Consider the following 26612-nt stretch of genomic DNA (forward strand, 5'->3'; position numbering starts at 1 on the left):
TGCACCGCTTTAAATAGTAACCAGGGCGCGCTGTGCAAGGGTTAATATATATATTTTTTTTCCCTGAAGCTCTTTAAAGCACCTCTTTATTGCAGTAAAAATGCTCTTCCAGCCCTTGCACTGCAGCGCCTTGTGGTATCAGAGCTTAGTAACAGCCACAACCCTCAGTATCCCTGAGAGGCCGCAGTATACCGCGAGCTACTGCTTGCGGAATACTGAGACGCCACAGCTGAAGCGCATCCCGACAATTATGTCTGGATCCGCCCAGCTGCGTGAGTGACAGCTGGCTCTGCCTATCTAGAGGCAGAGCCAGCTGTACCCGCCCCTCCCTCTTCCGTTCCGCCAGGTAGCGCTGGTGGGGAGGGGGGAATCCAGCCCCTCCCCTGTCACGGCAAAGAGCCGTGACAGGATCGAGAGGTGAGCAAACGCCTGTATGTGTTCGCTCACCTCCCGATCTACTGAGCCGACCTGTGACAGTCTCATTGTCACAGGTCGGCTAGAACTATGAGGTGAGTGAAAAGCACTCATAGGGGACATTAGGGCTCTTGGAGACCCCTGATGTCTCCCTTAAGAGGACCTGTCATGTAAATTGGTTATCCCATAGGGGGCTTCTTATTTGTGTTAAAAAAAAAAAAATATATAAAAATTAAAGAATCATAAAATAAAAAAAGAAAGCATTTTTTTAAGTCCCCGCCCCCCACATACACACGCAGATATGCGTCGGGTGCGCCTACGTATAGTTTGCCCAGCTCCATTATGTTCTTACAACTTTTTTTTTTTCTTTGCAGGGATAAACGTGCAGTGATTCTCTTGGGGAAGACATTTTTTTTTTATGTTCCGATTTTTATTTTTAAACAAAGAATCACAAATTTGAATACATGTAGGAGGTATCATTGCCCACCACTGCCATGACGTTTTCACAGGAGGACCATTTTGGTAAAATAAGACTGGATGAAAACTGCCATCTGCTGTGACTGAAAACTAAACTTTTTGATCATCGCCAAAAATCGCTGTTGCTTAATTTTACTTCAGAATTGACACTTTTTTAGTACATATATGTATAGTATATATTCATAAAGCAACATTCCCTTTCAAGCATCCTGCACCATTTGAAGAAAATTGTCTTACTCATGGGGAGCAGAGCCGGTGCAGATTATAGGACTAGGAAGTGGAAAGAAGGGGAATGTTTATATTGGACATCTTTCCTGCACGAAAAAAAGCCACAAAACGTTTCAAAATGTTGGATAAAAGAATATGAGCACTTTCATTTTACTGGCTTTGCGTTTTGCAACCTCAGTGTGAACTGTGAAGAAAGAAAAATATTATATTGAAGTTTTGTGGCCTGAGGTGCATAGAATTTTATTTTCCCATCAAAGAATAATGGGATTATCATTTAGGTTTGTGGTTTTTACCAAGGTGGAATAAAACGTAAGTGGCCGCATGGAAGAAGAAAGTGGAGATTTTAAAAAAACAAAACTGAAAAAACGTCTTCACTGTAGACCCCACGGGTTTCGTCTTTTGAGAAAGCGTTGGAATGCGATGTGAGGCTTCATTTACTGACAATAGATCCATTTCCTTAGGTCATTTTTTTCTTTTTTCCTGGCTATAGAATGCGCATAAGACCAACTCAGTTCTGCCAGATTAAGAACTTTTACGCCAAGTGTGCATGTCATCAACTGGAATGCATGTAAATCATTTTTTAAAAATTACTTTCTGGTTTCAATCTGTGTGCAGGCAATTTTGCTGTAAAATACTTTTGCCTTTTCCACTTGTGCTCTTTCTTCATTCACATTGCAAATGATTCCTTGAAAGGTGACCATCTACTTTGTACACTGTCCCGGAGTCTTTGCTGAACAGTTTTCTCATGAAGCCATTAACACAACCATTTTACGACCTTTTATTATTGAACCGTTGCTGCAATCTTTTGATTAAAATAAGAAATTACAGTCACAGTTGAATTTTAGTGTATTTTCAGTAGGTTCTCAAACATGTGCTACAAAAGGGTAAGGTGTGGGGTGTGATTTTTGGGGGGGATTTGTAATGATTTTCATGATGTACTTTAACTTTGTGTGTAGGTACACTCGAGGCACAGTTCACATCTATACTTTTTATTGGTGCGCTGTGAAAGAAAACCAGTCTCCAGGGAAACGGGGGGTCTTTCACCTCTCCCCGTATCCTTTTGGTTGTTAGGCTCACACTCTTGATTTAATACTGTGAACCCCTGACTTTGAACAGGTATACAGGTTAGGAGTCTTGAGTTTCCTCTGATTTTTTTCCCGATCTGCATACTTGTTTCAGGTCAGTGACTCAAAGTACCGAAGTAAAAGCAGCTAAATGACTAGCATTTCCCATATTTGTATCATAACAGGTTTACTTTTAAATTATCTTGCTTGCTACATTTTGGTGTGGTTTCAAAACTGCATCATGAAAAAAAAAAGGAAACGGGCACTAAAAAAAAACCCGCATCTGAGGTAATTTGATTGGAATTGATATTGGTTTGCCTACTGTACATGCCTTTCCCAGACTCTGAACCAAAGTCAATGACTTCATCAGTTTTCCATTTCAAGCTCTTGGAATGTTATCAAGGCTGCACAGTTAGAGGAGAGTCCACCCATGCCCTGCATGTATGTACCAGTTTGGGTGGAACATGGAGAACAAACCCGTAGCTCTGCTGCTTCCAGGATTCATTTAACCGTACAATCTGCGCTCCTGATTAGTACAGTTGCACTTGACTTTTTCGCCAAGTGTCAGAATAGGACATGTTTTCTACTGAGGTACTTTGCACGCCACATGGCAGAACAGCAAAGTGCAAGTATCCAGGTTGGGCATAGAAAGGGTTTAGCCAGCTTCTGATCATAGGAAGCTTATGTATCCTTTTTTTGTGTGTTTTTTTAATATGCATGCTTTCTGTGTGCCAGCAGTCAAGGCATTGTCAGAGGTACAGCTTCAAATGCTGTGAAGCTGCATGATCTTCAGATAGAAATCAGTCTTCCTTTTGCTGCAGGAGAGTAATGGGGAAGAACAGTCCTAAATGTCCCCCCAACCCCAGTGTATGGAGAGTGATCCTGATTATATTAGCACTGAGGTGATGTAGCTTGTTGGTAATGAAGGTTGCACTTCTGACATTGGCCAAACTGCCAGCACAATGCTTTACCTTCAAGAAAAGATCCCAGTAATAGGGTGTGTGTCTGACATTACCCTTAACAGCATACAATTGAATCTTCTTAATAACGAAATTGATCACAATGGTGGTTTGCTCTACAATGCTGCAGGTTATTCTGTATTACAATAAGATTTTCTGTACTCTGGCCTATTGTACTGAAGCGCATATACATTTGTAATATCCGATGAACCACAGGTGTGTATACACATTCTCAGTTATTTTGTATGCAAGTTTCTGTATGGTTTTTTTTTCTGCAAGATATTTCCATTTTTATATCGCAATTTTCTTATTCTCTGCTCTATGGGTGATGTACTAAAAACAGTACATCAAATCTCATCTGTGTTTTCTTCATACGCCCACTCGGACAAATCATTTTTTTTTTTCTACTAAAGATTTCGATTTGCCATGTTGGGTGTTTGGCATAAACTCTGACTTTGTTATATTTCCATAAAACATATGCCTTTTACCACATTACCTGTTTGTAGGTGGGTTTCTATAGTCGATGTGCACATCCTGTGGACAGGAGTCCCAATCATGGCCCCAGGTCCATGTGTTTTGTGTCCTTAGCTTGGAACAATGACACTTAGATCACAGAGCAATTGCACGAAGAGTCTTTGGGATTCCAAAATCAGAGAAAATAAACTGAGAACAGTGTTCATCCTTTCTGGTCCCTGATATGTTTTTCATGACCCCATGTGTCAGCACAGACATAGTCATTAGGAACCGCTTAAGAGGACTACATAAAGTGGATACATCCATTGTTAGCTGGCCATGAGCACTGGAGTTCAGCAAACCCTACTCTAGACACGATTAGCTGATATAACCAATCATTATTAGAACACACAGACATTTGAGGTAAAATAGAATGCTGCATAAAGGGACAGCATATCCACATGATGCACCCTCTGATCTTTTATTCGGCAGCCTTTCTATTTGATGTTTATAGACCCAGCATCAAATTTTTGATGATACAACTTTGGATCAATCCTAGCAATTTGTCAGTGATCCAAAAGCGTGACAACTTCTCTAAATACCACCTGCTCAGTGACGGTAACTACTGTGAGAAGGCTGTGATGTTTCTCTGCAAACATTGCATATAAATATGTAAATAGATCTCTTGTCAATTGTAGATTCTCATCAAGTAATTAGTGTCTGATCCTTGTACACAGTACAGACAAACCTTTTGCTGTGTTCAGTAAAGCAGTTTAAAAGGACCATGTGATATCAAACGCGAGGCATTTCCAGGCTTCAGTACAGAGCATTATGAAAAGCACAGCTAACATATGACACTTTGGTTTTCTGTAGTCATACCAGTGGAAGATGAATTCTGCTTGGTTGCTGTGAGTTACTACACTTTGTACTACTGAATAACATCACTTTTGTTGTATTTGTGTTACAAGCTCCTATAGGCTGGATTCTCAGAAGTATGATCGAGCATGTAAGGGCTGATTTACTGTTGATTTGTTATATTCGGTTAGCCTGTGTTCACTCCGGGGTATTTCATCTGGCTTTGGGATAGAGCCTATTTTTTTAATTTCCTAGAATCTAATCGGCTAGTTAAAAGTAAAGTCCACCTTTTTAAAAAGAACTCATTCATAAAAGAAAAAAAATGCATTTAGAATTGTTTTTGCATTGGAGCCAGTAAAACATTGCAAGTGTAATCAGCTGATCGTGGGTGGAAAGCTCTGGCTCCAATGTGACTGTTTTATGTTACACCCTACATATAGGTATAACATGAAACATGGTATAAAAGGTAAATTTGGCTTTTAAAGTGAATACAGGTGAGGGTGAACATTATGCCTGCAGTAAATCGTGCCCAAGATGTCTGCTTACACCATGAATGTGCTAAAGAATGCCTATAGAGTGAAGCAACAGTATCCTCATTCCTCATGGTTTTTATGTGATTCTTCCTGTCATTTGCAAGTGCCATATGGCTGTAGCATGCTGGATCTATATATATATAGTCTATGGTAGATCATTTTAACATAAGTGGTAGAGATAAAGTGCCAAACTGTGAGCCAAACCCAGGCATAGCTGGTTACCCAGTAGGGGGAAAATGAAACGCATGGAATCCTTCTGCTCATTAATACATTGACTGTAATTTGACTATTAACACTGTTATGTATAAATATTCTTTCTGCTGCTGAAAATGTTGGGACACTTAGAATTTTTTTAAAGGATATTTCAACATAGAGTAACTGTTTTCCTTAGAGATCAGTGATTTACTATTCAAAATGAAATACCTGTATCTCTAGTCTGCATTCATAGGAGCTGTCTGTCTAGAGAGCTTCCATGTACCTTGTCCATCATAGTCATAGGAATACCTCCCATAGGCAAGGTCACGGTTAGTAATATTTGTGCATGTAAGGAAAACATTAAATCTATTTTGCACATTTCTGCCACTGATATTTCACCCACTTGGCTGTCCAGCTCCAGTGTCCAAAGATTACATACCAGCAAAGATTTGTGGATAGACACTGTAAAGCTTAACGATTGCACCTTAATTTCATCAAGTTCTGTGAATAGGTAAAATCTTAAAACTTTGTGAGAATCTTGGTCCTAGAGCAGAAAGATGGCTGAAAAAGGCCTGGCTGTGGTGACACTCATCTGCTGTGCTTTTATTTATAACACAATTGTTTAGACTATAATTTTACCCAATGGTATATTTAATAGGACAAAGATATTTGCAATGTGCTGTAATATATTTTTGCTTCTTTGATTCTCAAAAAATTGTGTAAATCTAGGTCATGTGAGCAGCATTTATTGCTGTTTCCATTTGGAAATTGAGCTTTTCCCATATATAAAATGTAAAAAAAAAAAATGCATGAAAACAGATGTACCGTTTTCCCTAGATTTTCTATACATGTTCGTTTTATAGATCGACCGAACATTAATGATCATGGTGCTTTTCAGTTCACAATCTAGTATTGTTGGGGTCTCATTAAGTCAATGGCCGAGGCTTGCATTCTCCCTGCACTCTGTGTACAGCATGAGATATGGAGAACATCTGGCAAGAACAGTACTCATTATTCTTTCAGTACAAGACATGACACCTCCTTATGAGCCCTGTGCTATTACCTCCATCACAGGAACATTGGCAGGCACATCTCAAATGTATGTTTTAAGAATTTTTTTTTAACACATTTGCATTTGTAGCTATTGGTATATTCAGATGTTTTATACTTTTCCATTTTTATACTTTGCTTTTTGTACAGTTTGTGAAGTTTTGCTGTGAAATCCCAATGGGAGCTTGTCATTTCAGTGTATCTCATTTAATCACATCTCAACCAATTAACGTGTTTAAGGGAATGAATCTCCACTACCCACATCACAGTGACGATGTAGGTCATCTGTGCCTGCTGGGCCACATTGACTTGGACAGTGTCGCTAAGGTGCACTTTCTCAGAAGATAGGCCTTGTATTGAGACTGGTATCATTGATTATATCAGTTTTGAAGAAGAAAGTGGGTCTTACATCGCATTGTTGCAGCACTATTCATCATCCATTCCCAGGCTTGTAAGTTCTGGGTATAAAATATAACAACTGAGTTAGTTTTAGTAAGAACAGTGGTTACATGCAAGGCAATGCAAACCCTTTGCTGCCAAAATAATAAACACAAGTTGTAAGAATGTTTTTAAACACATCGAAGAACATGGCAGTCAAAGGGGTAAATGCAATATGAAGACCGTTTGATTAGTAGACTACAAGTAAACATGTTTGTAACTATCATGTGCCTTAAACACATCTTCATGATGGGTATAAGCAGAATGGGGGAAAAAGTTGGAAATTGGAAAGCCCCCCACCATTATCCTCTATGCTCTGCTACACTTTCATATTAAGTTAAGCCAATGGGATTTCTGAATTGTATTTAGACTGTATGTAATATAATAATTATAAAGGAGGAAACAGTTCTGGTTTTACAGTGATTGTTGGGTAAAAAGTTTTTGATTTTTTTTTTTTTTTTCCTTCTCCCCTTCAAATTGATATATTCAAAATCAAAGAACCTGTTGGAAATAACATTGTAATATATGCTGATTGTTTTACTAATCTGGGTAGACAGAATGCCTGTACAGTGCCAGGTGTGAACAGATGACAAACTTGACCTGTTTTCAATAAACCATGCCTGGACGAAAACACTGCCTCCTCCATTGTGTTCTCTAATCTGCCCCTGAGTAGAAGAACGTGATGAGCAAAAGCCTTCACAAATTAGCACATTTTACATTCTTTTGAATATGGTACTTATGTCCATGCTTTGGAGAAAAATACCATTTGCAATTCAGTTACCCGTAAGTACACACCATGGACATTGTGGATCTTTTCAACATATCTGAACAGGTAAACATTGAACATCTAAACAGTGCCTACAGATAAAGGTGATATACTTAAATAAAAACACAAGGAAATGTGCCTTTTGTAATACATTTTATTCAACAAAAATATCAGTAGATATAATGGTGTACTGTGGAAAAAAGTAAAATTCTTGGCCTTAGAAGCTGGTGATGCCCCCTTTTAACAAAAATGACTACTTGTAGGCATTTTGCACAACTGCTTACCAGTCTCTGACATTGATTAGTGAACGTTGATTCAAAGAGTTGGCCACTCTTATGTGAAATACCATTTGCGGTTCGTCCCGGAAGAGTCCCTGGTAAAAAGGGGGTATGCCCACGGTTATGGGTGAAGCCAGAATGGGATTTTGTCCCTGTATTATGCTCTGCTGATTAGAATGTCTGCCATGGTAAGTCAGGGGCTCTGTCTGCTTAAATTCCTGGTGCTCAGTTTGCTTTTGGTCCTCATTGTGAGCTATGGGAGAGCGAGGCTGCAACACTTTTAAATATGTTGCAGCCATGGGGAAGAGGAGTGCCTGAATTTCAAATTTGGCACTATTTTCTGGTGCTCCAGCGCTCGAGGCAGCTGAAGTTTGTAGCAGGGGTTGTCCACTACATCTGTATAGCCTCAATCTCAGTCCTGCTGCACATGTACAGGCACTTTTTTTTTTTTTCTTCTTCTTCCTGCAGGTGCTTCTTCACCAGCTCACATTCTGCTACTGGCTGAAGGGGGGGAGGGTACTGTACTTTTTTTTACAGGCCCTAGTTTGCTCAGCTCTGAGCACTGCCCACAGTCAGATTCTCTTGCTCCTCTGCTGTCTCCATAACCTTCAGGGCACACCCCACTTCCTACTTTCCAGAAAATAATTTTCTTCCACCATGCCTGATTTTGGGTAGGTGGTTGACTGCAGGGGTCGTCAGTGGAGTTAGTTTTAGACTCTTCCCCCGCCGCACCGCCCCCCTTCTCAGCCACTATGCTGGAGGAATCTGGGAATCTGATCAGGAGGACAAACTCTTTGCAGAGCTTTCCCCCAAAACTTTACTATTGCAACCCTTATTGATGTGATGCGCTGATGCCTGGAATTAAAAGCAGCCTGAGTCAGCCTGTCCCAAGGTTTCCAGCCTGAGTTTCCCTGAAAATGACCAAACCTGCTAAGACCTTAACTGGTTCACTCTCTTTTAGAGCCTATATTGTACAGTGACTGGCCTCACCCTGAAAAGCTTTTTGACCCTCCAAAATAGTCTATTGAGGAGGGCTTCCTTAAGAAGTGGACAGCCCTCACAGGAATACTCCTCAAGGCAATCTACGGTTGCATCCAAGGCAGTTTGTCGGACTTTTTGCGGTCTGGACGAAAAACGAGTCTGGGTCTATTTTAACAGACTCCTCTGTCCTCCAAAACCTTGAATTTCTGCATTTTGCTACTGTGTAGATGGGCTAGCTTGACACACTTTATCATAAATTAACCTCCTTTTCATATGTGCTGGGTTGTTTGGCAAGCATTGGTCGGCTTTTTTTTTTTTCCACTTCCCTGTATACTTACATCAAAGAAATTACAGGGTGTAAGAGAACTCTTCTCCCCCAGAAGGTGGATAGAGGTAATGCTGGATTTCTAGTTTCACTCTAGACTGTGAGTGCCAAGCAGGCACAGAGATTATCCTATGCACCTCAAAAGCAAGGCCAGGCCTCTCTTGCATGGTGGATATCCAATCCAGCTCAGGAGTTAGGAAAATGCTATCTTTTAATGATTTAGAAGGTTTTCATGATGAATGCCTATTTGAGTGCGGAGGAGTCCTGGATACCCTCTCAATACAGAGGACTTGGTTGGTTGGCTTCCCATCATCATCATCCTGGAGCACAGGGCAATTCAGTTGTCCCTTCTGCAGTGACATCTTGGTTGTGGGGGGTCATCCGACCAGAATTCAGTTGACAATGCCATCTCTGGTATGAGGCAAAAAAAATTCCATCCTATGAAGTACTCCGTGAGAACTATCTTGTCCTTTCTACAGCCTGGCCTGGATCAGCATCTGGCTTTAAGCATCGCCTTGGGGCAAATCTCTGCCCTGGCTATCCTGTTCTGACAGCCTACTGCCACATACTCTTTAGTTTAAAGGAGCTCTAAAGTCACAGCATATCCTATCCCTTTATAACATTGGCATTCATTGAATTACATACTATAATTTTTGATAATGTAATCAAATTTTACGTCAAAAGAAATCCCTTTTATGTGGTGAGTGCTGCCTTCTGTCTGCCCATTACTTTGAACAATTTCCTGGATTCGCAGTGTGCTTTGCTTCCCTTTCCCTGCTGCTTGATTTGATGCATTATTGATTTCTCAAGACTACACATCCCATCATGCAGTGATTGTTAGATTGTTGGAAGTATAAACATTGGGTTGTAGTTCAGATAGTCGGCTTAGTTGGCATGGTCACAGAAGGACGTTTTGTATTCACAGGGCTGAGTGAAATTGTGTCACTGCATTGAGGAAGTACGTCCTGTGGGCATCTTCAAGAAGTACATTTGCAAACTTGGTGTAGAAGTTATGGAAATATACATATATACAGTTGTGTGAAAAAGTGTTTGCCCCCTTCCTGATTTTTCATTGTTTTGCACGTTTGTCACACTTTAATGTTTCAGATCATCAAACAAATGTAAATATTAGTCAAAGAAAACACAAACACAACATGCAGGAAGGTTTTTATTAAGGGAAAACAAAATCCAAACCCACATGGCCCTCTGTGAAAAAGTGTTTGCCCCCCCCCACATTTCTAAAGCTTTGGGACTCCAGCGAATCACAGTGAGGTATATTATCCACAAATGGCGAAAACATGGAACAGTGGTGAACCTTCCCAGCAGTGGGCGACAAACCACAATTACCCCAAGAGTGCGGTCTTTCCGTGCGGAAGACCGCAATGGATGCAAACGCAATATGTTGAACTGCCCGTATTTCGCTCGTTTGCAGCCATTATTTAGCTGCGAACATGCGGAATCTGCCATATTATCGCACTATTTTGGGGCAGAATATGCACAGACAGCCACTCCAGTGTGAATGGAGCCTCAACTGTGTTTATATTCCCTGCATCCCATTCTGCTCAGTGATGATCAAAAATGCTGACTTTAGTTGGCAGTTACATAAAGTACCGTGTTTCCCCGAAAATAAGACACTGTCTTATATTGTTTTTGCCCCCAAACAACACACTAGGTCTTATTTTCAGGGGATGTCTTTTTTTTTTTTTTTTTTTTTTTTTTTAAGGTGCAACAAAATATTACAACAATCCAAAGTTATCTGGTATCACTCCGCCTGTCACAGTAACCGGAGCTATAGAGGAAGTATCGGCTAATGCGGCTCTGCTCCCTCCGCCGCCTTGCTTTCGACAGCGCCGTCTTCCTTTGCCATCAAGGACAGTTGTACCAGCGGTGCAGCAGTGGGGACATCAGACAGTGAACAGTGCTGTAAATTACGGTACCATTACATTAAGCAGTGCCTTCAGGGCAGTTGGTGATGTATGGTACTGGAGTGCTGACGGTCACTGCGCTGGCCGGAGGGAGTCCCCTGTCATCCTCTTAATACAGTATGTGCCTGCAGGCTGATACCATCTCTCCTGCAAGTTCCCCCTCACATGCTACCACCAAACTAGGTCTTATTTTCGGGGTAGGTCTTATATTACAGGAATCTTGAAAAATAGTGCTAGGTCTTACTTTCGGGGTAGGTCTTATTTTCGGGGAAACAGGGTAATGTCAGAACTTAACTGCCGAAGAAGTTAACGGATTGGCCAGAAAACTTTGTGTACATTTTAAGGTATTATAGAGCGTATTTGATTATAAAAGAAAGCTGTTGTGCTTTTGGATCCTCCAATAAAAAGAAGTCCGTTATTAATGTAAATTACGCAAGCAGGACTAACCTGTTTTAAAAATTAAAACAATGCGCTGAACCAACACGGGGCTGTTGGGAAGTGACTTGGATGGGAAGGTGTGTGCCTCAATAACCTAAACCATTTCAATTATTCTTTACTTGAATTTAGTAGAACCTGAGGGCTAGCTCATACCACAAACAGTGCGTTCCGGCCCGATTTGGTGCCGGAACGCACTGGATCGCATTCCGGCCGGCTGACTGCGTTAATGGGCGGTAGGGGGCGTGGCGGTGCAATGAAGTCAATGGCACCGCAGCCATGCTCCCCGGCCACAGTGCGATCGGCCGCACCCGAATGCGTGGCACATCAACGCCTGTGTTTTTTCTGACTGCACTGGACCATAACGCAGGCATTGATGTGCCACACGTTCTGGTGCGGGCATTCACACTGTGGTCGGGGTGTGTGTCTGCGGTGCCATTGACTCAATGCACCACCATGCCCCCTCCTGCCGGGAGCCAGCTGGGATGTGATACACTGCGTCCCGCCACCAAATTGGGCTGGAACGCACGGTTTGTGGTGTGAACTAGCCCTAAATGTGTTTTTTGTTTTTTTAACCATGTGAGCCCAGATTATCTGAAAGGAACATCTGCCATTATCAAGGGAAAAAAAAAACCTTACCTACAGGTGAAACTCTAATAATTAGAATATCGTGCAAAAGTTCATTTATTTCACTAATGCAACTTAAAAGGTGAAACTAATATATGAGATAGACTCATTACATGCAAAGCAAGATAGTTCAAGCCGTGATTTGTCATAATTGTGATGATTATGGCTTACAGCTCATGAAAACCCCAAATCCACAATCTCAGAAAATTAGAATATTGTGAAAAGGTGCAATATTCTAGGCTCAAAGTGTCCCACTCTAATCAGCTAATTAAGCCATAACACCTGCAAAGTGTTCCTGAGCCTTTAAATGGTCTCTCAGTCTGGTTCAGTAGGAATCACAATCATGGGAAAGACTGCTGACCTGACAGTTGTGCAGAAAACCATAATTGACACCCTCCATAAGGAGGGAAAGCCTCAAAAGGTAATTGCAAAAGAAGTTGGATGTTCCCAAAGTGCTGTATCAAAGCACATTAATAGAAAGTTATGTGGAAGGGAAAAGTGTGGAAGAAAAAGGTGCACAAGCAGCAGGGATGACCGCAGCCTGGAGAGGATTGTCAGGAAAAGGCCATTCAAAAGTGTTGGGGACTTTCACAAGGAGTGGACTGAGGCTGGAGTCAGTGCATCAAGAGCCACCACACACAGACGGATCCTGGACATGGGCTTCAAATGTCGTATTCCTCTTGTCAAGCCACTCCTGAACAACAAACAACGTCAGAAGCGTCTTACCTGGGCTAAAGAAAAACAGACCTGGTCTGTTGCTCAGTAGTCAAGAAGTCATCTTTTCTGATGAGAGCAAATTTTGCATCTCATTTAGAAACCAAGGACCCAGAGTAGCCAGCCAGGGAAAGGAAGTGTGTCATTCTAAGAATGATCAGGGGGACAAAAATCAGTAAGCTGCTATACATTATTTTAGGTATTTATATAGCGCTGACAATTTACACAGCACTTTACATAGTGTACATTAACATCAGTCCCTCCGGGAGCTTACAATCTAAGGTCCCTATCTCATATGCATACATAGGAGGGAAAATTTAGACAGAAGCCAATTAATCTACCAGCATGTTATTTAAAAGAGTATTTAAGATGTTTTTTTGTCAACCGGTTTCATTGCCCAAATGATCACTACCCCCTGAACACTGCCTTTTCTAAAGCATCTGGCTTATTTCTGTACTCTACATGAGACGGGAAGTTGGTGCATTCATAGCGACCACTTGTCCTTACATATTCCAGGAAGTCTGGAGCACCAGGGTACACAACGTTGTCTGCTACTATAACGCTCCCTTTCTTGAGTAAGCCGAGTTCCTGCAAAGAGTAAAAAAGATAGTTAACAATCCAAAGTGGATACATACATTCCAGCTTTCAATTATTCACCATGAAAACGTGACTATACCAACAACTGCAAAAAATACTCAAGCGCACGGACCATCCTTTCATTATAATAATATTTTTATGAAAATGTAATACAAGCATGCAGCATTTTGCTAAAGCCTACTGCATACAGGTAAGTCAAACTGCATCAAAGTAAACCTTTAGAAACTACACTGGAGATTCTCTGAGCATCTTACTTACACAAAGGTCTCTCCTGGCTACAGAAGACGGTTTCAGTCCTATTCTGCACTGCGTGTACCGTATTTGCCGGCCTATAAGACGGGGTTTGAGACCTAAAAAAATCGCCCGAAAATCGGGGGTCGTCTTATACGCCGGGTATACTTCGGTATACTGTATGTAGCTTCGGCTACATACAGTATACTGCGCTGAGCCAATCACGGCAGGCTTTGTATTCATTAATACAAAGCCTGTATTAATGAATACAAAGCCTGCTGTGATTGGCTCAGCGCTGAGCTAATCACGGCAGGCTTTGTATTAATGAATACAAAGCCTGCCGTGATTGGCTCAGCGCGGTAGTAACTGAAGGACGGAAGATGGACGCTGCAGGGATCCTGGACAAGGTAAGAGACTGTAATCCCGAGTGTGGCTCGGGGTTAACACTTATGGTACTGAAAATTAACCCCGAGCCACACTCGGAAATACCGCCATGGATGTTAGTGGGTGCATTTTAAACATTATTTTGGGCTATACTCCTCTTATACGATATAGCCCAAAACCTATATTTTAACACAAAAAGTAGGGGGTCGTCTTATACGCCGGCAAATACGGTACATAATTATCTCTCTTTAATATAGAGGTGAATAAAAGGATGGTCCTACTGTGCTGACACAAGTCAGAGTAGATGGAATCAAGCTGCATCTCCTGCATACATGAATACTCTGCATTTATCTTCAGAGGAAACCAAAGACCTCTCAGAAATTGATAGTTTGAAGAAATTTAATAATTGGAGATTGGGATATTGTTCCTGGTGCAGTATAGAGAGCCCTATTGATGCCGCCAACATAAAGCTTACATTGGTAGAAGCACAGGCTTTTAAACACACTCCCAGGCTGCTATAGCATAGTTACATAGTATTTGGGGTTGAATAAAGACACAGGTCTATCAAGTTCAACGTGTGTGTGTGTGTAAGTGCGTGCGTGTACATGAGTCCCTGTGTGATCTTGTTTTTAAGAGTACCTGTACCCCTGTATGTTATGATCTCTGAGGAACAGAGATGATTCAATACTCCTCTGCTGATACCACCGCTTGTGGCAGCGAGTTCCAGATTATAACCGCTCTAATTGAAAAAAAAAAGCCCCCATGGTTAAATCTTTTCGCCACCAGTTTTAAGAGGTGGCCTCTAGTCTTTGTTAAGGTGCCCATACACCTTACGATTATCGTATGATTGAACCGTCGTACGATTTTCCTACGACGGCCCCATCCTGCCCCGATTTATCGCAAGGTTCAATCAGCGGTAGTTGACGACTTGCGGTAATTGACCGTAATTATTTACGCTTGCGCATGCGCAGCGTTAATCGTACGACTTTTGACGGACGGAAACGCCACCAACCATGCGAACATCGCACGATCGACCAAAGTTTTCAAACATGCTTGAACGTCAAAAGTTGTACGATTGTACAGTACTATCGGTCGGGCACTCTATTCACACGTTACGATTGTCGTACGAAAAGTCAATAGGGTACGATAATCGTAAGGTGTATGGGCACCTTTTATGGAGTTTACCGTAAACAGTTTATTGCTGATGTTGCCATAGCCACTAAACATTTTGTACATCAAAATCATGTCCCCTCTTAAATCTCCTCACTTCTAGCGTAAACAAGTTTAGGGACTGTTCACATGAGTTTCAGGTGCGGATCTGCGGACGCGGTGCTATGTGTTTTTGCCACGTTGTTGATGCGTTCCAGTTAAAAAAAAAAAAAATTTTTTTTTTTTTGCTGGAGTGGGGCTGTCAGTATGTTAGCTGCAGTGCAGTGCGTTTTTGACCTTTTCCTGACCGTACAAAATGTAACATGCAGTATTTTTTAACATGCAGTATGTCGTTACTTGAACGGACTGCGCACATGAGAACTGCAGCCCATAAAACACAAGGATACAATGGGATGCATTTTTAGTGCAGGAGCATACGGATCAGGTCAGCACAGAAAACGGACGTCTGTGAACAGGCCCTTAAATTTAATAACCTTATCTCATAGCTCAGGTCCTCCATCCCCTTAATTAGTTTAGTTGCCCTGCTCTGGACTCCTCTCCAGCTCAAGAACACCCTTTCTGTGGATTGTTGACCAGAATTGAACCACATACTGAAGATGAGGCCAAACAAGTGATCTATAAAGTGGCAAGATTATTGCCTTGTCTCTACAGTACATTCCCTTTTTAATACAAGACAGTACTCTGCTTGCTTTGTTTGCTAACACAGGAACATACCGTATTTTGTGCTCCATAAGGCGCACCGGACCATAAGACGCAGGGAGGTCCGGTGCGCCTTATGGAGCACAGAACAGACCGGAGCTTCTTTCACAGCTTCTGTGACAGAAGCTGCAGTTAGTGACCGCTGAGACAGGTAGCGCTGTGATTACAGCGCCGCGGTCTCAGTGATCACACAGAGACCGCGTCCGTTCTTCGTCTGCTCTAGGGGCTCTATGGTGATCTCGATCGCCGCCGACGCTGCTCAGTTTTAATACGAGTGATCTGATTTAGATCACTCGTATTAAACGAGCAGTGGCTCCTACTGTACATTTAGCTCTGCTTTAGCAGGGCTAAATGTACAAAAAACTACGCCCGGCGCCCGAAACTGTATGTCTCGGGCCTCCGGCGATAGGGATTCGCTCCATAAGACGCACACACATTTTCCCCTGCCTTTTGGGGGGGGAAAAGTGCGTCTTATGGAGCAAAAAATACGGTAGCTATTAACACCTTCCCCGATATCGTTAATGAACAGGTTAAACAGTATGGGGCCTAGCACAGTACCCTGGGGCACGCAACTCACGACCTTAGACCAATCTGAGAAAGAGCCATTTATCAATACTCTCTGGACACGTTTCTGTAGCCAGTTCTCTATCCATGTACACACCATTTTATCTATGCCCATAGACCTCAGCTTCTGTACTAAGCGTTTATGTGGTACCGTGTCAAAAGCTGACAAAATCTAGGTATACCTCATCCACCGGCTTCACTCTATCCAGATCTCTACTCACCTCTTCGTGTAATGTTAGTAGGTTGGTCTGGCAGGAACGGTCCTTCCTAAATCCATGCCAATTATTTATTATACCATTTTCATGAACAAACTCCACTAAATAGTCCTTTATCATTCCATCTAACAGTTGGCATACTATTGATGTTAGACAGACTGACTAGTCTGTAGTTCCCAGGTTGGCATCTTGACCCTTTTTTGAATATTGGCACTACTGTAGCCTTCCGCCAGTCACTTGGTACTCTACCAGTCATTATGAAGTCCTTGAAGGTGAGGAATAATGGTCTCGCTATAACCAGGCTGAGTTCTTTAAGTACCTTGGGGTGTAGGTTATCCGGTCCTAATGATTTATTTGCATTAAGTTTATCAAGTCTTTGCTGAACCCCCGGTTACTGTCAACCACTGCAGCGTTTTACGGACTAAGCTACTCACATTTTTATCTCCATTAAACCCGTTTTTTCCCTGAGTGTATACTGAGGAGAAAAATGAATTCAATACCTCAGCCTGTCGTTTGTGACTAATCTCCCGTTTTTGTCTTATTGGGCCGACCTGCTCTTTCCTTACCCTTTTACTGTTTATATACTGGAAGAATTTGGGGGGTTCTTTTTACTGACTATGGCAATATGCTTTTCATAATCTATTTTAGCTGCCCAGATTTCATGTTTACATCTCTTATTGCATTCTTTGTAGTTCCGGAATGCCAATGCAGTCCCCTCCTTTTTTTTCATAAATGCTATCTTATTTTCTTTGATAATATACTTGATGCCCAGCCAACAATAATGAATGCCCCTCAGATAATACAATTGATGCCCAGCCGATAATACAAATTAATGCCCCGCAGATAATACACTTAATGCCCCAACCGATAGTAATTGGTAGTTAATGCCCCGCAGATAATACGGCGGGACTATGTTCAGCCTAAGCAAACTGACTGTCAGCTTTGTGTTAGATGTGGCAGGATCACTTCCATGGGCTTCAGAGGGTGCTCCCCCTGCCATTTATCGAGTTCGGCTGGCCTGGGACAGCCTCCGCAGGTGTTGGTGGCAAGATGGCAGAGAGACCAGAGAACACCCATTCGCTAATCTCCTTTTCTGTGATTAAAACTGGAAGCAAGAAGAAATGCTGTAGCTTCCGGGTTCAGAGCGGTTATTTACCGGTCACAGAAACCAGGGACGAAGCTGATCAAGCATGATCTGTGCTTAATCCACTTCAGTGTAGTAGAAAGGTGACATTAAGTGTTGCACAAACATATTTTGGCAGCTTAAACTGTCAGATTTTTTTAAAGCACTGTTACCTTATGTGGTTAAAGTAGGCCCAAAAAAAGCTTAATTGACGTAGAAAGGATGCAAGTCGCACACCCTTTCTCTCTTTCCAACCACAGGAGTCAGAAATACAATGTATCATTCAAGTCAAGTCATTTACAAAAAGTAAAAAAAAAACTGGCAGAACGGACGGGGGAGTTATAAAGTTAACAGTAAAGTGTTAACTTCCCCTCAGACATTCTATACAAATGGCACAATTGTTTTATCGCTGGAGCCTCATTCATTCAGAGATGTCCAGTAATAATCATATTATACCTTTCAGCATACTGTACATACTGTAAACCATTTCAGAACTGTCAATCACAGAACACTTTACATCAGGAGTGCCCATTAGGTCGATCACGATCTACCAGTCGATCGCAAAGCGATCCCTGGTAGATCGTGATGTCCTGTCCTCCTTCAGTGGGGCTTCTCTGGATTCCCGCTGCTCTTCCCCCATCTGTATGCAGCGGGATCCGAGGAGAAGTGAACGAAGCGCTGCAGGCGGCGGCGTGTGGCGGAGCCGCTATCACGGCATCACGCCAATCTGTGAGGAGAGAGGGAGCCGCTCGTGGCTGAAGTGCCCAGGAGAGCAGCGGAGATCCAGTGGAGATCCAGTGTATCAGTGTACCAATTCTCTCTCCAGGACAAACACTGGAGCGATCAGCTGATCACTCCAGTGCTTGTAAATAACTGGGGACACATATTATTATGTGTCCCCAGTTATGAATGAACAGGATGTGATTTACATCACGTCCTGTTCATTCATGAGATTCTCAATGGGGAGTAGCACTCTGTACAGAGGCTCCTCCCCATTCAGAAACTGGATGACGGTAAATAGTAAATAGTTTCTGAATGAATGGGAAGCCTCTGTGCTTTCCGTTCATTTAGAACAGAGGCTGCAGAAAAAGAGATTGAGGACACACAGAGTCCTCAATTTCTTTTTCTATTTTAAAAGTGAAATAGCAGAGGGCTGTTTAGACCCCTAATATGGGGGCTAACGGGAGGACACAAACTAGCGTCCTCTCGTCACCCAAAGCTCAGTATAAAACTGGACCGGAGCGCAGGCATGTGCCTGCGTTCCGGGTGCAGGCGATCGCACTGCGGGTGAGGGGCGTGGCTGCAGTGCCATTGACTTCAATGCACCGCCATGCTCCCTCCCACTCTCTTTGGTAGATCTCATTGAGCTGGTCATTTGAAAAGTAGATCTCTAGACGAAAAATGGTGGGCGCCCCTGCTTTACATCATGTAATAAGCTTGCAAAGTAAAAGCTGCATTATTTAACACATAATAGTGCTAACTCCGTGAAAGAAACAGTGAATGAATTGCATCCTAGTAGAAATACACCCAGACCGAGATCAGTCAATGTTTCTAATAAGAGCTGTATTTAGGACCTGCAGTAGCACAAATTCCATCAAACGTTTTCCTACATAATTCTTCCTAAGCTTCCTTACCTAATAAAGTCTACTTACTTCAAGTAATTTGGTGTCAGCCGTGTATCTCTCGTTATAATGATCAATAAAGACAAAGTCTAAATGTTCTACTCCATAGTCCGTTCTCAGCCTTGGAATGATCTTCTCTGTGGAACCTTCTATTACCTCTATCTGAAGAAAGGAAATGCAGTGTTATAGAACATACTGTCACAGGTGCAGGTAAAAGCCTTAAAAGGTTCAAATATATTTAAGTGGCTCTCCTGAAATGTTAGGGCAGCTGCTCTACCATCAGAAAAACAGATGTGCAAGGAGAATTATCACTTTTCACCTATTGGGGGATAGAATAAAAGGGGAGATCTCAGAGCATAGGAATGCAATAAACCTAGTTTTTACTCCGTAATCTATAGATATATCTAAAAAAGACAAAGCTGTGCTAATGAGTAATTGGGATCATTTTGTGATCTAGATATTAGGGATGCACTGATGCTGATCCTAGTACTAGAACGTATGGTGTTAGGAAGCCGGGCGGCAAGTTGTTATACACCGCTGGCTTCCTGATTGGCCGGGAAGCCGGCTCCATGCTCCCTCGTCACTTGATGAGCTTGTCCATGTCTTGTCTTATGTACAGTCTTTGTATTTTTTAAATTGCCAATTAAAAAACAGGCCCCTCCTTTATGTCTTATGTTGTTGGTTTTATATTTTTTATACGTAATTGTACCTATTGTTATTCCCTTTCTTCTGTGCTCTGGCCTGTGTTGTCTCTGCTGATGGTTCTATTTCCATATATATGATAGAGGAAGTGCGCCTGGTTTACTGCCTTTTCTGATAATAGGCTTCAAGACAGCAGTAGCTTCAGACCCCTGATGAAGTCACGTGTTTTGATGTAACGTACGTAGGGTAGAACTTCTGATGTCACTGCACTAAGCTGAGCCAGACGCTTTGCTGCCTTTTGCCTTGCTGGTTGGATCCAACAATACCCAATGCCTGTACTGTTTGCATCATTGTGAGTACGCATTTTTTTATTTAATAAATTGCATTTTATTGGACGTTAGGCACTATGTCCTTGTCCTTTTTCTGTTTCCTCCTGAATTTATTCTGGTACCTGTGAGAGGAGGAGACCTTATCGCTTTTTCTGTGCATGGGCTTCCCTCCCCATTAAGAAGGGAAAAAGTGCATTTGACCTAGCTCTGTGGGTCTACCTCCCCAGGTGAGCACTCACTTGTTGTCATCACTCACTGGGTGGAGGTGGAGGTGAAGGTCTGCCTGCATTGTGTGATTATCCTTACCTGAGAGTTACATGCAGATTGGCTGTGAATCATCTGAGGAATTTTCTTGCACGATCACCATTGTTTCCTTTTTTCTGGGACTCTTTGTTTTTGTTTTTTTTGTGTATAGATAATTTTAATGCCTTTATTTGCTTGAAGGCTCATATATGCAATTCATTTATATATGTTTCATTGTATTAGATGTGCATGATTATTAGCTCGGCACAATATTGTTTTTCACGTTTTCTAGATATTTATTTATATCCTTAGTGCTAGGTAGCTCTTATTTCACATACTCCTGACACTCTCCAGCAAGTAGAGTGGAGCATGCTCCTGCATCAGCTGAGCAGAAATACAAGGTTGTTTGACATCTTTAGCAGCTACCAAACGTTTCAGCAGTTTTTGGGTGGGCTGATTTCGTTATATGGCAGTATGATAATTTTATATAAACATTTAGCAGCAAATTTCTAAATCGTAGTTTTTTTTTAAATGTTTTATAAATACCGTATCCTTGAATCCAGCAAATTCAATCATCTCCCTGGACACAGCAGCATGAGCTTGTTCCCTTTCAATGGTGAGCAGACGAGCATTAGGTTTTAGTAGCTGAGCTATGCGGATGGCAGAATACCCACAGTATGTGCCCAGCTCCAGAACTATGGACGGGTTAGTCTCCTTGACTATATTGTCCAGGATTAGACCTGTTACACAAATAACAAAATAGATATTGAGACACATTCACCACAAAATTACGCACGGTTGAGAAACTGAGATGCGAGGTGGAAAAAAGTTAGGATATAATAAATCAAGTTGGATGAATGAACATGGCTTTATTTTCTATGTGTAAGCTTACGTTTGTACCTGTTCCTACAACATTTAAAACTAAATATCACACAATTACATTATTTTATCCGCCAAGGGACCAAATATAAAACTTGGTCCCTTTTCGATTGGGGGACAAAAGAAATGTGCGAACTGTCTTACAGATGAAGGCAGCTCAAGGGTTAATCATCGGCTGGGACAAACTGCAATGTCAGATTTTAAAGAAATGTATCTATTTATTACTGATCGAAGACATGCAAAAACATTAGTGAACACATAGCTGACAGTTTCCTGTCAAAGGATTAAAAAACGATGACTAGTCTGACTGACTTTGATCGGTGGTGAGGTGGATAGATGTCCCTTAATCGGCCGTACATGTATCTCCTAGATTCCTAAGGTCTATAGGTTGTTTTTGATACTGGAATGTATCTAAGTTGACCCTGGGATTAAGTACTTGCTCTGATGTGCTTAGTTATCTTGATCAATAATACAACATTTCTCCGGACCTTTTTACATCGGGGGATCATTCATATATGACAGTGAATTGTAGTTTAAAGCTTTTTTGCTAGTTCGTGTTTTGAAGCCGAACAGCAGATCTACTCACATGACCTCCCGGTCAGTCCTTCGATTTCCCATTCACGGATTTCCACTGTTGGGGCTGTTTATGACTTGTTGCTTGTTGTGTGTCCTTTTGATTCACCCTCAGTTGGTATGCATCCGGGTGTTTAGTGATCCAGACTTTACTCTTTTTTGGGGGGCTTAATCCTCTTGTAACTTTTGATCCAAAAGGTATTAGGGCTGTACAGCCGACAGTCTCTGGGTCATCCACCTAATCTCTGACAGCAGCGTCTACGCGTTTCGCCCCTCCCCTTGGGGCTTCGTCGGGACGTACTGCTCTTCAGGTGAGAGGCAATTATATATGCCGGTCTCACCTGTCCACTCCTGACAGCACGGAGAGCAACAAATTTGAAAGACACTCTGGTGAGCTCAGAATTTAAACCAAAACGGATAAAGGAAAACTCCAACAAACCAAAAGGAATGTTCCCCTGTGGCAGATGTAAGATCTGCCCGCTAGTGGAAAAAGCACATGCCTTTAAAAACACGGAAGGCACAAAAATCTACCACATTAACAGTTCGCACATTTCTTTTGTTGTATTGTTAAACTGGTTACAGGCGGGGTTGACAAATCAGTCTAAAAAGGGCTATACACAAGAGCTTGACATCTCCCAGGAGCGAAACAAACCCAGTATCACACCTGTCTGGGATTCACCTGGACTGTTGGTTGTGGAGCTCCTGTGTGTGCTGTGTACAGTTTGGGTTTCCACTGGCTTGCAGAGACAGTAGCAGGCAAAGAGATCAGGTAATCATGCCTATAGTGCCATGTTTCTGCCTGATGTTTAAAGAGCCAAGATTCCAAAAGTGTAGAGATACAGATCAGGAGCCTCCTTGCATTTAGGCTGCTTATTAACACTTTGATAAAAGCAGAGATGTTTGATTTTGAGCAACGCTTGCTCTCTTTCCTGGCTGTTTCTCCTCGGCTGTCTCGGCCCGCTCTCTCTCCCCTGGCTGTCTCGGCCCGCTCTCTCTCCCCTGCCTGTCTCTGCCCTGCTCTCGCTCTCTCTCCTGCCTGTCTCGGCCCTGCTCTCGCTCTCTCTCCTGCCTGTCTCGGCCCTGCTCTCGCTCTCTCTCCTGCCTGTCTCGGCCCTGCTCTCGCTCTCTCTCCTGCCTGTCTCGGCCCTGCTCTCACTCTCTCTCCTGCCTGTCTCGGCCCTGCTCTCGCTCTCTCCTGTATATTTTCCAAAAGAAAAAGCTGGCAACCCTAGGGGGGCCCATTAAGAAATAAAAGCTTCTCTCTTTTCTGTTAATGCTGGCTGTAGCCTCACCCCAGTCTGAAGCCTGAAATATGGTTGTTCCTGTGGTGGATGGTACAGCCAGCACTAAGCCCCCGTCTCCTCTCTTAGCTGACTGTTCATTTGGAAATAGTAAATGAACAATCAGCACTACAGAACTTTGTGATAGAGCTGCCGGCTGCTAGTAAACAAACAGGGCAGCAGCAGTTCTATCACACCGGACAGCGCTGATTATTTATTCAGAAAAGATCACTCAGCACTGCCAGGCTGTGTGATCTATATCCTAGGGCAGCTTATAAATACACAACCTGGCAGCGAGATCACAGACCTGCAGTGCGGAGTGATCTTTTATGAATAAATGATCAGGGCTGCTGGCTCCAGTACAGTGTATGGCACAGCCCTGACATAACTGAGCATTTATTCAGAAAAGATCACTCAGTGATTATTCAGTTTGCAGGGCTTTGTGATCTATCCGCCTTGGTGCTTGTAAATACACAGCCTGGCAGATTGATCAGTGCTGAGCGATCTCTTATGAATAGCAGCACTGGTCTAGAGCGGTCTCTGCTGCCAGAGACCAGCGCTGTCACTCAAAATGCAGTCTCCTTGCTAGCAGCATGGTTGGGCAGAGCTGGGTAAACTGTTTGACCACGCTGCTTGGCACATGCACGATGGATTTGAACGGGACCAAGTGCTACATGCACCTAGTCCCCTGGAAGATGAAATGAAATTGTAATATTTTTAGTGAGACATCTTCTTTAAACAAATCTCAGAGGCCTATTTAAAATGAAGAGCAAAATCCATTTTCCACATACCATAAGTTTTATTTAACCACACTGCGTCTGTATTTGTAATATTTCATTTATGAAATAGAGTGCAGTATGGAGCCCTTAAAGGAGAACTATGACATGAGTGATTTCCTCTCACCTCATAGTTCTAGCTGACCTGTGACAATGAGACTGTCACAGGTCGGCTCAGTAGATCGGGAGGTGAGCGAACACATACCAGGTTCGGCCACCTCGCGATCCTGTCACGGCTCTCTGCCATGACAGGGGGAGGGCTGGATTCCCCTCTCCCCGCTCCGATCTGCCAGCGCTGACTGGCGGAACCGACTGGGAGGGGGCGGGTACAGCTGGCTCTGCCTCTAGATAGGCAGAGCCAGCTGTCACTCACGCAGCTGGGCGGATCCCGTCATCTACGTCGGGATCCGCTCCGGCGTCTCAGTATACCGCGAGCTGTAGCTCGCGGTATACTGAGCTTAGGGTAACGGAAGGATGCTAGTTTGTGTCCTCCCGTTACCCTAAGGAGAACTATGGGGAAAAGCCCTAACCCCCATAGTTCTCCTTTTTAATGTCCTTTCTGTGTGTTCTCTCACTGCAAAGAACATTCCTAGATAACAGGAAAAAACTATGTTAAAGTCATGTGACAGATTTCCCCTACTGGCAGTTTTTTTTCCATTCATTAGAATAAATAGAGCTTCACTTGCTTCAGAGTTGCAAAGCATATTCATAAGCATATTAGAGGGCACCCTTGTATGATAACTTCAGCTTCTCAGCAATCTAAGAAAGGTCATAACCTTTATTTCTCAGAACAATAGACTGACATTTTCTTGAGAAGGCCATTTCCAGTCTGGTCAGTTCTGAACCCAAAACATAGTTCTAGCTGACCTGTGACAATGAGACTGTCACAGGTCGGCTCAGTAGATCGGGAGGTGAGCGAACACATACCAGGTTCGGCCACCTCGCGATCCTGTCACGGCTCTCTGCCATGACAGGGGGAGGGCTGGATTCCCCTCTCCCCGCTCCGATCTGCCAGCGCTGACTGGCGGAACCGACTGGGAGGGGGCGGGTACAGCTGGCTCTGCCTCTAGATAGGCAGAGCCAGCTGTCACTCACGCAGCTGGGCGGATCCCGTCATCTACGTCGGGATCCGCTCCGGCGTCTCAGTATACCGCGAGCTGTAGCTCGCGGTATACTGAGCTTAGGGTAACGGAAGGATGCTAGTTTGTGTCCTCCCGTTACCCTAAGGAGAACTATGGGGAAAAGCCCTAACCCCCATAGTTCTCCTTTTTAATGTCCTTTCTGTGTGTTCTCTCACTGCAAAGAACATTCCTAGATAACAGGAAAAAACTATGTTAAAGTCATGTGACAGATTTCCCCTACTGGCAGTTTTTTTTCCATTCATTAGAATAAATAGAGCTTCACTTGCTTCAGAGTTGCAAAGCATATTCATAAGCATATTAGAGGGCACCCTTGTATGATAACTTCAGCTTCTCAGCAATCTAAGAAAGGTCATAACCTTTATTTCTCAGAACAATAGACTGACATTTTCTTGAGAAGGCCATTTCCAGTCTGGTCAGTTCTGAACCCAAAACTGCCAGTACCTTACAACACATACACAAAATGAGTTTTAGCTGTGCTAATCTGGTTACGCAACTTGTTGTGAACCAATTCTCAATGAATCAGGGGCTAGAGACTTTACCATGAGGACTAACATTTGTTGCTCCAAATTCAGCAGCCATTTTTACAAAGTAATCTCTTTGAGATTCCAAACTTTAAAACGCTAGTGCAGATGTTTGACAGATCAGAATATCTTGGATTGTTAAACGTGTATATGTATTGTCCTTAAAACCATTGCTATCCCCCTCTGCCCTATAATGAATCATTAAGTCTGTTCTGCATTGGCCATTCTGCCTTTCCTTGCTCTCTTCTATACATACGATACCCTGCTTAACAGAACATATATGTGAAGGTCTAAAGGTCACCTTTTATCATTCTCTACACTACAGTTCTTGCTATGAGCATATCCTTATTGAACACAACCCATTTAGTGCTGCTGCTGTTGTTGCGTATTACCTTTTTCATCTCCCACATTCATGGCCCATTCCTTCTGGCTGCAATATTTATCAATTTGATCCACCACACTTTGAGGGTCTCCACTCACTGCATTCTCCTTTACAAAGTCCAGGATCCGCTGTTCCTTACTTCCAGCCATAGATGCTATAGAGCTTCTGGTCGCCGACGTCTACCTGCTGTATAACAGATATATCACTTGAGGGAAAATATTCCTGAGTACCAAATAAAATGCGTCAGCAACGCATTTATTAATAGAATGAGGGGAATTGATCTGGAGTAAAGCAGACAGAATCTGGAGCAGTTACCCATAGTAACCAAACAGCTTCTAAATTCAGTTTGTTCAGTTAAGGTTTCAAAAATAAAAGATAGAAGCTGACTGGTTGCCATGGGCAACTGCTCCAGATTCTGTCTGCTTCAGTATATTATTCCCTTCGATGTATCTTGAATTTCACATAGGTTATTGTCAACAAGATAATATGAAAATTAGGGAGCACAGGCCTACTGAAAGCCAAT

General features: G+C 42.7%; 2 protein-coding genes across 4 annotated transcripts in view; one reads left to right on the forward strand and one right to left on the reverse strand.

Moving 5' to 3' along the window:
* The window catches only part of ARVCF (armadillo repeat gene deleted in velocardiofacial syndrome), a 269995-nt gene extending 268824 nt beyond the window's left edge, over positions 1-1171 (forward strand). For all 3 annotated transcript variants that reach the window (XM_018556965.1, XM_018556966.1, XM_018556967.1), the window contains one exon: positions 789-1171. The gene's annotated coding sequence lies outside the window, so the exon portion shown is untranslated. The remainder of the gene's footprint in view (positions 1-788) is intronic.
* Positions 1172-13100: 11929 nt separating this feature from the next.
* On the reverse strand, positions 13101-26270 carry LOC108787429 (catechol O-methyltransferase-like). The gene is made up of 4 exons (XM_018556983.1): positions 26100-26270; positions 21083-21276; positions 19353-19484; positions 13101-13305 (listed from the first exon to the last, which is right to left on the reverse strand). Exons 1-4 carry the CDS (start codon positions 26236-26238, stop codon positions 13126-13128), a joined length of 645 nt encoding a protein of 214 aa, XP_018412485.1. The 5' UTR covers positions 26239-26270; the 3' UTR covers positions 13101-13125.
* Positions 26271-26612: the final 342 nt, after the last annotated feature.

This window comes from Nanorana parkeri, unplaced genomic scaffold (genome assembly GCF_000935625.1).
Source record: "Nanorana parkeri isolate BGI_ZX_2015 unplaced genomic scaffold, ASM93562v1 scaffold260, whole genome shotgun sequence".
Classification (NCBI taxonomy): domain Eukaryota; kingdom Metazoa; phylum Chordata; class Amphibia; order Anura; family Dicroglossidae; genus Nanorana; species Nanorana parkeri.